At 39.3% G+C, this 13,790-nt stretch overlaps 2 protein-coding genes across 3 annotated transcripts; one reads left to right on the plus strand and one right to left on the minus strand.

Moving 5' to 3' along the window:
* The first annotated feature begins 7,808 nt into the window (after positions 1 to 7,808).
* Positions 7,809 to 10,818, plus strand: LOC137737302 (peroxisomal adenine nucleotide carrier 1). Its single transcript, XM_068476744.2, has 5 exons — positions 7,809 to 8,111; positions 9,259 to 9,490; positions 9,675 to 9,821; positions 9,927 to 10,087; positions 10,229 to 10,818. The coding sequence occupies exons 1-5, from the start codon at positions 7,969 to 7,971 to the stop codon at positions 10,515 to 10,517; spliced, it is 972 nt and encodes a 323-aa protein (XP_068332845.2). The 5' UTR covers positions 7,809 to 7,968; the 3' UTR covers positions 10,518 to 10,818.
* Positions 10,819 to 11,270: 452 nt separating this feature from the next.
* On the minus strand, positions 11,271 to 13,301 carry LOC137737303 (putative GPI-anchored protein At3g06035). Of its 2 annotated transcripts, none has more exons than XM_068476745.2 (2): positions 13,024 to 13,301; positions 11,271 to 12,113 (listed from the first exon to the last, which is right to left on the minus strand). In XM_068476745.2, exons 1-2 carry the CDS (start codon positions 13,106 to 13,108, stop codon positions 11,584 to 11,586), a joined length of 615 nt encoding a protein of 204 aa, XP_068332846.2. In that variant the 5' UTR covers positions 13,109 to 13,301; the 3' UTR covers positions 11,271 to 11,583. The 2 variants fall into 2 exon arrangements, with proteins under 2 accessions (XP_068332846.2, XP_088538637.1); XM_088682511.1 differs by having other exon boundaries at positions 11,271 to 12,110; positions 13,024 to 13,259.
* Positions 13,302 to 13,790: the final 489 nt, after the last annotated feature.

The raw sequence follows: 13,790 nt of genomic DNA on the forward strand, positions 1-13,790 counted from the left end.
CAAAACCAGTGAGCTCCCAAAAAGCCTTGTGCTAGGTAGGAATGAGAATATACATATAAGGATCGCTTACCTGGGCGATGTGGGATCTTACACAATCCATAATTCAAAACAAACCAAAACCAAACAAATTATTCCAAATACTTAGAAAAATTGTTCAAAATTAAACTATAAACCTAGAAAAATTTGGGGGGGGGGGGGGGGGGGGGAGGGCCGGTTTGGGCACTAAGGGTAAACACCCTAAAAACATGTCTAATTTATTCATCCATAGGCGCTGACGCCTCCTGAAAATCCAATATCTCCATTGATGTAGTTGCATCTTCCGGATGATCCACATATGCAAAGTTAGACCCATGACGAGAATGATACTTGGCAATAGCCTCAGGGGAAGCTCGACATACGCGCGACCAACGATATCTTGATCCATAGCGATAACACATGTCTAGTTTAGTAGAAGTGGGCTGAACAGAAGCTTTGCCCTTATTCTTGAAGTTTGGGGTCTTAGGGGCAAGTGGTGGACGCTGCTGGGTCATATTTCTTCCTTTAGGTACGACATTCTGTTGACCTTGGGCCCGTGGTGGGGCTTGCCGCCCATTGCCATGACCATAATGATTCTTTCATCGTTTATGGATGCTAGAATATTTTGCATGAGCTTTAGGCGCAGCGTTCGAGCCAGTGGGTTAAGATTGATGATTCTTCATCAAAAGCTAGTTCTGCTTTTCAGCGAGAAGTAAAACAGAGATCAAATCCGAAAACTTGGTGAATTTTTATGCCCTATATTGTTGCTGTAGGACAATATTGGTAGCATGAAATGTCGAATAGGTATTCTCCAAGAGATCTGACTCGGTTAGTTTCACTTTGCAGAATTTCAATAGTGAACGGATTCTACAAACTTCAGAGTTGTATTCATTCATAGACTTAAAGTCGTGGAAGCAAAGATGTTGCTAGTCGTGTCTTACTTCAGGCAAGTAGATGTTTTTCTGGTGATCGAAACGGTCGACTAGAGCAAGCCAAAGGGTGCGTGGGTCCTCCTTAACGAGATATTCAGTCTGCAGTGCATCATAGATGTGTCTTCAAATGAGATCATTGCAGTAACCTTCTAAGCTTCGTCAACAGGTTTGTTGGGGATATGTGTCTCGATTGTGGCTCTAATGCCCTTTGCAGTTAGATGGAGCTTCACGTCTTGAATAACCTCATGCGTTATGCGTTATGGCTCTACTGTGGTTATGGAGTCAAAAGTATTCCATAACGTGGCCTAATCATCTGAAGCATCACCGTAATCTAGAATAACCTCATGCGTTGGAATGGATGAGTGAGCGATGGTCATATTCAAACACTAGTTGGTGCCATTTTCCTCTTCCGGGGTTGTGAATCCTTTGAACTAATGGGTCTGCCATGCTTCAGGGTTGAAGCAGATGATTGGCTAACCGCCAATGTACCTTACCGCGTGGAGGGTGCGGCTTCCCCACCTTCGAGGACTATCTAACTTTCCCATGCAGGTTGTTGATGTACATTAGGTACATCTATCCTTGCAGGTGTGTTTGCAGTGAGTATATGTGATTTTGTCACATTTGCTAGATCATTAAAAGTATCTGGCATGCTTTAAACAATGCTTTAAAGATCTATAATTTGTCGCACCTTAGTTTCAGACTGGGCAGTGCAGGGATCTAAATGAGACATAGTGGGAGCATACCACGACAATTCGCGACGTTTTATAGGAACGTTAGCATGTTTATCTCTCCCTAACGACAGGAAGACTGTCTCATCAAAGTGACAATCTGCAAAACGTGTTGTAAAGAGATATCATGTCAAGGGTTCTAAGTAACGAACAATTGATGGCGAATCATAATCGACATAGATTCTCATTTTTCTCTGAGGACCCATTTTGGTACGTAGCGGTGATGCTATTGGCATATAAATGATGCACCCAAACACCCGTAAATGCGAGACATCAGGCTTGTATCCAGTGACCAATTGTAACGGTGAATGTGGTTAAGTAGTGGTGGGCCTCAGGCGGACCACCATAGCTACATGCAATATTGCATAGTCCCAGGCAGATACTGGCAGTTTGTTTTGCATAACCATAGTCCGAGCGATCAATTGAAGTCACTTTATGAAAGCTTCTGTCAGGCCGTTTTGGGTGTGAACATGGGGTACATGATGTTCCACATCAATCCTTACTGACATGCAATAATCGTCAAAAGTTTGTGACGTAAACTCTCCAGCGTCATCTAGTTGAATCGACTTAATTGGATAATTAAAGTGGTGAGCCCTTAGCTTAATGATTTGAGCTAGGAGTTTAGCAAACACGACATTGCATGTGGACAACAAACAAACATGTGACCAACGTGTCGATGCGTCAACCAACACCATAAAATATCAAAATGGTCCGCATATTGGTTGGATAGGTTCACAAATGTCCCCTTGTATCCCCTGAAGAAATTTAGGGTAATAATCTTTGTATATGAGGGTTGAGTATTCAACTTCCCTAAAGAACATCTTTTATATGGTGGGAGTCTAACAAAGGGATGTAACTTATGCCGTGTGAAGATTTGAGGATACGGCGCATCATGTCACATCTAGGATGTCCCAAACGGCCATGCCAAAGCAACAAAGTGTCCTAGAACTCAGGCATAGGGCCAGCCACACTGTGGGCTTCTATGCCGTGAATGATTGTGATGTACAACCCATTCGGCAAACGTTCCAACTTCTCATGAATACGTTTTTGACCATATTCATATGACGTGATACAAAGAAATTCAGAGCCATTATCTTCAATGGTTTCAATATGATATTGATTATGTCGAATATCTTTAAAACTCAACAACGTTCTTCCGGGACGTGGAGAATAGAGTGCCTCCTTAATGGTCAAAATTGTACCATTAGACAACATGATAGGTACCTTTCCGTATTCTTCAATCAAGTTGGATGGGCCTGAGAGAGTTGTCAAAGGAGTTTTCTTGGGTATTAAGTTAGTAAAATAGTATTGTTCACGTAATATAGTGTGCGTGGTTGCACTATCTGCCAGACAACTAACTTTCCCACTAGACATGCCTAGAAATAAATTGATTGAATTTTTCACATGCATAAATATAAGTCCATTCATTCAATTAAGCAATTCGGGAAAATAATATTCATTCAAATAACAATATGTCACATCCCGGCTCGAGGTTCACCACATCCCGAACTCGCTCCACCACCGTAGCACGATATTGTTGGCCTTGGGCCCCGACCACTCCCTCACGGTTTTGTTTTTGGGAACTCACACAAGAACTTCCCAGTGGGTCACCCATCGTGGGAGTGCTCTCGCGCACTACTCGCTTAACTTCAGAATTCCCATGCAACCCAAAACCAGTGAGCTCCCAAAAAGCCTTGTGCTAGGTAGGAATGAGAATATACATATAAGGATCACTTACCTGGGCGATGTGGGATCTTACACAATCCATAATTCAAAACAAACCAAAACCAAACAAAATTATTCCAAATACTTAGAAAAATTGTTCAAAATTAAACTACAAACCTAGAAAAAATTGGGGGGGGGGGGGAGGGGAGGGCCGGTTTGGGCACTAAGGGTAAACACCCTAAAAACATGTCTAATTTATTCATCCATAGACATACCTAGAAATAAATTGATTGAATTTTTCACATGCATAAATATAAGTCCATTCATTCAATTAAGCAATTCGGGAAAATAATATTCATTCAAATAACAATATGTCACATCCCGGCTCGAGGTTCACCACATCCCGGACTCGCTCCACCACCGTAGCATGATATTGTTGGCCTTGGGCCCCGACCACTCCCTCACGGTTTTGTTTTTGGGAACTCACACAAGAACTTCCCAGTGGGTCACCCATCGTGGGAGTGCTCTCGCGCGCTACTCGCTTAACTTCAGAATTCCCATGCAACCCAAAACCAGTGAGCTCCCAAAAAGCCTTGTGCTAGGTAGGAATGGGAATATACATATAAGGATCGCTTACCTGGGCGATGTGGGATCTTACACAATCCATAATTCAAAACAAACCAAAACCAAACAAATTATTCCAAATACTTAGAAAAATTGTTCAAAATTAAACTATAAACCTAGAAAAATTTGGGGGGGGGGGGGGGGGGGGAGGGCCGGTTTGGGCACTAAGGGTAAACACCCTAAAAACATGTCTAATTTATTCATCCATAGGCGCTGACGCCTCCTGAAAATCCAATATCTCCATTGATGTAGTTGCATCTTCCGGATGATCCACATATGCAAAGTTAGACCCATGACGAGAATGATACTTGGCAATAGCCTCAGGGGAAGCTCGACATACGCGCGACCAACGATATCTTGATCCATAGCGATAACACATGTCTAGTTTAGTAGAAGTGGGCTGAACAGAAGCTTTGCCCTTATTCTTGAAGTTTGGGGTCTTAGGGGCAAGTGGTGGACGCTGCTGGGTCATATTTCTTCCTTTAGGTACGACATTCTGTTGACCTTGGGCCCGTGGTGGGGCTTGCCGCCCATTGCCATGACCATAATGATTCTTTCATCGTTTATGGATGCTAGAATATTTTGCATGAGCTTTAGGCGCAGCGTTCGAGCCAGTGGGTTAAGATTGATGATTCTTCATCAAAAGCTAGTTCTGCTTTTCAGCGAGAAGTAAAACAGAGATCAAATCCGAAAACTTGGTGAATTTTTATGCCCTATATTGTTGTTGTAGGACAATATTGGTAGCATGAAATGTCGAATAGGTATTCTCCAAGAGATCTGACTCGGTTAGTTTCACTTTGCAGAATTTCAATAGTGAACGGATTCTACAAACTTCAGAGTTGTATTCATTCATAGACTTAAAGTCGTGGAAGCAAAGATGTTGCTAGTCGTGTCTTACTTCAGGCAAGTAGATGTTTTTCTGGTGATCGAAACGGTCGACTAGAGCAAGCCAAAGGGTGCGTGGGTCCTCCTTAACGAGATATTCAGTCTGCAGTGCATCATAGATGTGTCTTCAAATGAGATCATTGCAGTAACCTTCTAAGCTTCGTCAACAGGTTTGTTGGGGATATGTGTCTCGATTGTGGCTCTAATGCCCTTTGCAGTTAGATGGAGCTTCACGTCTTGAACCCATTTCAGAAAGTTTCTTCTAAAGAATTATAGAGCGGAGAAATTGAGTTTATTCAAGTTCGAAATATCCCTAAAACAGAGGGGAAAAAATGTGATTAGTCATATAGAAGCCATAGACATATATCGTAGAATATACAGGTTCTATAGACATGTATTGGTTTAATTTATACATGAAAACTACAGGTTTCATATGGCATGTTTTGAATGAAAACTTCAGGTTTCAAAGGCACTAAGTTTGAAACTACAACTTCAATTTAGTTTTATGAAAAATTAGTTCATAATGAGAGGTTCATGCAAGAAACACATAATGCAATATACTAAAACTAGCCCTTAGGGTGGCTATAAGCCACGGTTCCAAGGGGTAAGCCCAAATGCTTACGGGAGTTAGAGAAAAACCTCAGCTGTAACTAGGTTTCATGTCTGGGCCGAGGGGGGCACGAGTTAGGTCTAGCGAAAGTTGGCCTGTGGGTTTGGGCGAACAAGGGCTAAGCCCATCCTTGTGGGCTGTAGGAAAAACTCCAGCCCACTGGGCTGGATTGGATGGCTGCAGCTCGGGGCAACATAAGGCCCATTAAGCACATGAGCTTGTTGGCAGGCGGGCCAAGGCATCATGATTAGGCTCGGGGCTTCAGGCCCTGTCAAGGTTGATTCTAGGCCGAGGCTTGGTTGCTGCTTGTACAGTGATGGTGTGGTGGTGTGCCGCACCATGTCCAATCCCCCATTTGTTTTTGAAATCCCTTAGGGTTTCCTAAACCCTAAATTTGCTTCTAATTTAATCTTATACATTGACTCACATATTCCACATAACAATTTAATTGTGTGAGCATGAAACAAATATATATATATATATTGACAAATATACGAACATATACAATATATATATAGTAAGGAAAATATAAACATAGAGGGGTTCATGCATCATGGGGAATGTTTTCATGCTTCGTGGACGTTTCAAGTATCTTCTTTTATTTTAAGCATACCTAATTAGCAGAAAACGAATATAAGCCTTTGAATTTGGTGGATGATAGCCTCCTCCTATGATGCGTCAATTCCTCAACTTCTGGCAAGAACATGCAGATAACATGTTGTAGGCCTATTTAATTGAACGATTTAGGGTTTAGAGAGAGAGGGGGCCGACCACAATTAGAGAGAAGAAGAGAGAGATGTGTAATTGTGAGGTGTGTTTGATTCACATTATTGTGCCTTTATTTATAGTAGTAGGATAGGTAAAAACCTTTCCCTTTAGGTTACAACATTTAATAGGTAATCAACTCCTAATAGGAATATAAGATACATTCCCATATCTACTAGGATTTACACAATCACATTCTTATTCTAAATATGACTGCAATAGGACGGAAGTTTTAATAAAATTATCCAAAATAATTATTGCTTCACATTTTGACAAGTTCATTAATTAATACTTTCAATTTTTTTATTTATAGATAAAAAATCTAATTGAGTCAAAATTAATGAACCAATACTTTAATTTTTTTTCTTTTAAACATTTGCCCCCAATATTTATCAAAGATGTTAGATATAGCCTCAACAACTTTTAAGGTCAGTGTGAAATATTTAAAAAATTAGTTATCGAAAAACAAAAATTCATTACCTATCAATTGTTAAAGTCAAGTTGCAATAATAGATATGTAAATGAGTCTGTAATCATTGATAAACGACGTAAATAGATGATTGTGTGTTGTTTGACTTGTGTGGTACTTTTTTTTGGTTACTGGAGTTTTTCTTATGTGATTTTATCCGGATAAAATTTTAACGAGACCAGTCATTTACACGTGATTTTTTTTAAAGATGTATTTTTTGGTCAAACTGTACGTTATACAAAAGCGATGCTCAAGTATTTTGACTACAGAGCCGAGTTTTAAGACTTACTCATTTGCAAATAGCTCATAAAAGAATGAGTATGAAACTTGGTAGCTTTAGGTTTTAAGTAATACCTTCACTTGCCCAAATTTGGGTTGATTTTGGTAAATATAACAAAGCTAAATCCAACGAACTAATGTAATGCATCAACAATCCTATGATTTGAAGCAAGTGTGACACTAAAAATTGTTCTACATCTCCCAAAAGTGGTTTTAGGAAGTTAATGAACATAAAAAGTTCTTAGTAGTAGAAGAGATCGGTTTTCTTCTTATCATCAACAAGTTTGGAATTACATCTGAAACGAGTAAAATCGCTTTCTGGTAGTAAAAAACGCTTTTATATGAATTTGACATACTTTTTTAAGAACCGTCTAACAAATACTTTTTCAAGTAATTTTTCATTTAGTACTTGAATATTGTAAATTTCAACTCTACTATAGTTGAAAGTTGAAAACACTCTTAACAAAAGCGTTACAAAAGAAAGGGTTGGAAACCATGCAATAGACAATGAGAGAGAATACTGTTCATGTTTCTGTTTCCCAAGAAGATACACAAACCATGACCCAAACCCATCCCGATTGGCGGATTTAGATCCTCGTTGGATCCCCTTCCTGGAGATTCTACAGATCAACGCACACGGACCGTTGATAAAAAATCGTACGGCCCCAATTAAATGTTTTTTATATTTTTTAAAAATAAAGCAATCTCGATTTGCATGAAAATTATAAAAAAAGAAAAATTATGACCGCACGATTTTTAATCAACGGTCTGTGTGCGTTGATTCTTAGGATCCCTAGGCAGGGGATCCAATTCCCCTATTGGCTACTACTCTCTCTGCGTCACTTTCAGTTGCTCACTAACGCCGGCAGCCGTACAATACCTCCATATTTACGGACCTACCCTTGCCAGCTCCCTATGAATTGCATTCCTTTACCATTCCCTTAAAGTCCCAATTCTTTTCCCAACCCAGGATTCCGATTCCCCAAGGAGAAGAGGATGGGAATTGATCTGGAATCAGTTGCAGAGGCAACGTCCGGCGCCATTGGAGCTCTGGTCAGCACCACCATCCTGTACCCTCTTGACACCTGCAAGACCAAGTACCAAGCTGAAGTCCGAGCCCACCATCAGCAGAAATACAGGTTGCTATTTCAGCAACTTTTCTTTTCTGTGGTTTTTTATTTATTGAGTTGGGTCTAATTGTTTGTATGATTTGAACTTTATTGTTAGCTATGTTGCACATTTTTATTGGGAATGTAATTGCAGTTTATGCTGTATGCTAGCATGCTCAAAGCTTTTGGCTTTTGGTGTTCGGCTTTTGACTTTTGGCTTTTGGCTTTTGGCTTACTTGTTTACTAGAATTGTACCGTTGGGTCCTAAGATATGTAATTGTTTGTATGATTTGCGCTTTATTGTTACCCATATTGAATTTTGTTGGAAATGTAGTTGCAGTTTATCTCATAGGCTGGCATGTTCAAAATTTGAACTTTTGGCTTAGTCATTTGCTAGAATAGGATTACAGATTAAGTTTAAGTTCTACATTTGTGCCAAAGAAATTGTTACTCATGCTGACTTAAGATGAAAGTCGAACTAGAGTTGTATTTGATTACTCTGTGTGTGTCTGATATCCGAAAAGATTGTTCATAGACGAGCCTGCAGTTGTGTATTATGCTTAAACAATGTTTTTTTATATGATATGCCTCCAAAATGTGATCTTTTTAGAACTCATTTTGATGTGCTTTTAAAAGGATTGAAAGTGCTTTTGGTGAAAATATTTTTGGAAACAATCCTTAGTAAAAATGTTAGTAAATCCTGGAAAAACACTTAAAATGCTTCTTGGAAGAAGCACTTAAACTGCTTTTGGAAACTAAAAACATTCTCTAAAAGTGCTTTCAATCATTTTAAAAGCACATCCAAATGAGCCCTTAGTCTTTTCCATAAAAGCAATGAGGTAAATTCCATGAACTAACCGTAGAGTAACAAACGCTAGCGACCAGTGATTTAGCTTGTTGTTTTGAACCAGCTCTATCATTCTTTTCTGTCTCTTCTGTTAGTTAACGGAATTCGGTATGTATCTTTGTCTTCCTTTTCACTTTGAACTTGTTTCACCTGAGAAGTACAGGAAAGAAGGAAATTTCATTCACCCTAGGAAGTATTATTCGTAGGTTGAACGTTATCTGATCTCTTGTTTTACAGCTAACTTACGACTGCCTTTTCTAATGATTCATAAAGCAACTATCATCTGAAACTTCTTTAGTTCCAAAAGTTAAATTTCTCTGGCATTTGCAGGAACATTTCTGATGTGTTATGGGAAGCAATTTCTACCCATCAGGTGCTTTCTTTGTACCAGGGCCTTGGGACAAAGAACTTTCAGTCCTTTATTTCACAGTTCATCTACTTCTATGGATACAGTTTTTTTAAGAGGTTATACTTGGAGAAAAGTGGAAATAAAAACATGGGAACAAGAGCAAACTTGATGGTTGCAGCCGCTGCCGGGGCTTGTACAGTCATAGTGACACAGGTGAGTTAAAAAAACAATATTTTCCTTTACCAAAGAAATGCCGGTTAGTCCTAATCCATTAAGAGTCAAAGACCAGTTCCAAATCGTATTCTGTCACAAAGCAAAGGCCTCGTATTTGTATCTTTTTAGTTACTAATTTTAGTCCTTGCTATAAGATGTTCAAGTTTCTGGTGTTTACTTGCAGCCCTTGGATACAGCATCCTCAAAGATGCAGACAAGTGAGTTTGGGAAATCCAAAGGACTCTGGAAGACGCTTTCAGAGGGGACGTGGATTGAGGCATTTGACGGTCTTGGCATATCTCTTCTTTTGACATCTAACCCATCTATCCAGGTACTCAAGTGTACGCTCAGGTTACGATATACCATATACAGGCTATTATAATTGTAGATGCTAAAACGACGACTTAATTTGAATCTTGAGCTGCTTTTTGTACAGTACACAGTATTTGATCAGCTCAAACAAAGGCTTTTGAGAGGACAGCTGAGCAAAAGAACAGGTACAAAGTCATCTCCAGAAGCTCTTTCTGCCCTTTCTGCTTTCGTATTGGGTGCTGTCTCAAAGTGTATTGCATCCTGCTTGACATACCCAGCCATCAGGTGGATATTCAATTCTATCGATCCCCTATGCAGCACGCATATACTTTATTTTTAGTTTTTCACAGAAAAAGGCAACACAGGTTTTTAGAATTGATGCATATCGTACCTCCCTTCATATACGGCCTTTATGTAATGCAACAGGTGCAAGGTCATGATTCAAGCTGCAGAAGAAGATGAAGAAGGCAGCAACGGAGCTCAAAGCAAATCTCAAAAGTCCCAAAGGACAGTTTCAGGTGCATTTTATGCCATTTGGAAACGAGAGGGGCTGTTGGGTTTCTTCAAGGGATTACAGGCTCAGATACTGAAAACTGTGCTAAGCTCGGCATTGCTTTTGATGATAAAGGAAAAGATCACAAAGACAACATGGGTCATATTGCTTGCTGTGAGGAGGTATTTGTTTGTCAACAAGAGCAGATTAAAGAGCGCTTGAATTAGCGATGACAATGAGAATTGAATACATGAAGCGAGTTCTCGTATCAAAAGTGTATCATTGGATTTGTTCACATTTGGAGTTTTTCACATCGGATGCAACAATATTGGTCGAAGCTGGAAAAGTCTAGTTTCATATCAGCAAGGAAAATATGGATTAGAGAGGAGATTTTTTACTTTGATGTAATTTGGCTTTTTTAGTTGTCCTGTTCAATCACATATATGCATGAACTCGTCACCCTTGAACTTCAGTCCGCTTGGGCCAGATACGTCGTGGAATGCATTTTCGGCTTGATTATGCACCGCCATGCTTTGCCTTGTGGCTTTTTTTTCCTATGAATCCTTTGTCATTCCTCGTACACAGCCAATATCATCACCATAGCTTGGCGTTCCTCTTCGGAGGATTAGCCATCATATCCTTCTTGTGCCATTGTAGTTTGGTAATTGGGAAGAGTAATTTGAGGGTTTGAAGGATGTATTCATAAAAGAGGGTGAAAGCGAAAGAGATAAGAGACCTCACTTTTACAGTGAAGGGATCAAAAGATAACAATTTGACAAATGAGATTGAGATAAGAAACTCTAATCCAAGGTTGTAAAGAGTTGAAATCTTATCTCGATCAGAAATAATTGATCATAACATAATCTGTCGATTGGTCCTGTTTTGGTTCACACGAAATTATGGTCAGCCTTAACCGACTAAATTCTTGTTGGTTGAATGATTGAATCATACCGCATTGTTGTGACTCGATATATATAATATAACGGAGTGCAAATTTTATTTAAGTACTGATGACAACGAAGAAAATGAGCACGGTTCATGCATTCTACCACAAAACTACAGAAAATTGAAAGCACAATAACAACGGTGATACTATCAGTTACAGGACACATCAAGTTATGCAAGAATGAAATAATCTTTCCACCAACAAAGCAGCTGTCATTGGAAATTTATGCATCTCTTGTGTCGAAAAAGCAGAAAACTTATCTTATAGCAACCTTTGCTTGAGATTTCTCCGTAAATGCGGCAATAGCCAAGAAAATATGAATTGTATGGAGATCCTCTTGGTTTACAAATGAAAGATAAAACCCATTAGCAGAAATAGCAAGTAGGGAACCAGATTGATCTTGGAAGCTGAACTGGCGGAATCTTGCGCATCTGGTGAACTTTGTGCAGTCACAAAGCTTCCTTCTGGTGTGCTCGTGGTCAGGACAGCAACAATCCAGTTCTCTTCAGAGCCAATTCCAATTCCGGTAAACTTAGTGTCGTTAAGATGATCAGAGTACTGAGACTCTGTGAAGTTGGTAAGGACCAGACTAGGAACGAGGCTGGGAACACAAGCAGGCATTACAACCCCATCTCTTGTGTTAGAGACATTCAAGTGGCATTTGGCTAAAAGTTTTGGATAGTCAGGAAAATTAGGTTCAGTGCCTGGTACTGTGTTGGACCCGGTTGTGTTTGTACAGGGTTGACTTTTGAATTGCTCAGCTATCTCTTTGGCAAGGCACTCTGCGTTGGCATTCTTTGCAAGGGCCGTTAAGTTCAAGGTGGAAGCCCTATAGCTGTTGATGCCTTGAAGAAGACTATCTTCCTCATCTACTGCAGAAAAGAGAAAAGGAAGTTTCATTAGCAAGATCTACAAGTCCACAGGGAGATATTACTTCCAGTCTTCCACTAGACAATCATGCGGCAGCATATCAAGTTAACTTTCGGCTTTCAAACCAGAGTTTAGCTTCGAGTCTTGGCCTGAATATTCTTTAGTTAGGCAAGCAATGTAGTGTTTTGTGGTTGGTCTATTCCGCTTTATCTTTTCGACAAGCAGTCTTGTATAGAATTAGCCCCAAGAATATGTTCCTATCTTTCCAGAGTTCATGGAACTAAAACTAGAAACAATATAGCACAACAATTTTTACTGACAATGCAACTCTCTGACCAACATTGACAACCTTGGATCCTACACAACTTAGGAACTACAAGTCCCGCGAACTACGCCTATTTTGCATCATTCCAATTCCATCGAATTCCCAAACTACGCCTATTTTTTGAACGCGAACTGTGCCTATATTGTATCATTCCAATTTTATCAGATGTTTCCGAAAGGGAATGAAACTCAAGAAAAGAATGATACAAGTCTTTAGGATCTCTTCCTAGGTCTTTACAGATCATTGATTCCTCCAGTGAGATGCAGAGAGTTAAATTGTAGTTTTCCCACAACACTCCAACAACAATTGCAAAACACTAAATCCACAAGATCCAGTAAGCTAATACACATTCTATGTTGTTTTTTTCTTGATCCAAATTAATTAAACCCAGATTAATATCCTCTAATCAGATCTCATCTGAAGTGGGGGTTTGAACACAATATTGATAAATTAGAAACAAAACCAAAATGGAAATAAAATCATGAATGTATAAAAACAGAAACAGAATTCATAAACTCCACCATTGTCACAAAGCCTCGAGATTTGGAAGTCAACTAAAGCTGTTGAGCAAAGGGACAAAACTTTACCTCCATCGCATTTGACCTGGTGGCTCAACAAAACAATGCAGGAAAGAAATAGTGGGAGGAGGAGGAGACGCAGCGGTGACGCCATTGTCGGCGGAACTTCTGGTGGATTTCTTGCGAGATCAGATTAATGACGGTGGTGGTGCAGAGAATGTTTAGTTTGTGGGAGTGTGCTTTTCTCTCTGTTGCTTTAAGTAGAAGCAAACTCTGCTGCCGAAGAGATGTCCTAACTGAACGTGACGACGACTTTTTGGTGAGCCTTCGCGGTCTGAACCTACTGTGTTTATGGAGTCAAAAGTATACCATTTGAACTTCGGGTAATTTTCAAGAAAACTAATGAAAATTAATTGGAAACTTTGAGTTTTAACGATAAGAAAAAAATAAATGGTAAAATAAATTGTACTAGGATTGACTTTTTAATGTACAAATATGATTTTTCGTTGAAGTGAACAGTACTGAGGGTTTTTTGTTAAAATTTTCTAATTTTTAATGTTTTGGTGAACCTTCACGGTTTGAACCCACTGTGCTTAAGGTCACATGTGATATTGGAAGAAACTATTAGTTTCATACTGGTTAAGGGTTGTGACATTCAGACGAGGATTTCTTTCATCTGTGGGATCAGCTTTTATTAAGTATTGTTTGTGTTCAATTTTAAATAAAAAATTTAAAATAATTTTTAATCACAATATGACTGATAAGATGATCTCTAAAATCCTTACAAAAAGGATTTTAGAGATGCTATTTTTAAATTGACCCATGTGGTGAAAAAA

Source organism: Pyrus communis, chromosome 13, assembly GCF_041283825.1.
Source record: "Pyrus communis isolate YQ-2024b chromosome 13, ASM4128382v1, whole genome shotgun sequence".
NCBI classification, from domain to species: Eukaryota; Viridiplantae; Streptophyta; class Magnoliopsida; order Rosales; family Rosaceae; genus Pyrus; species Pyrus communis.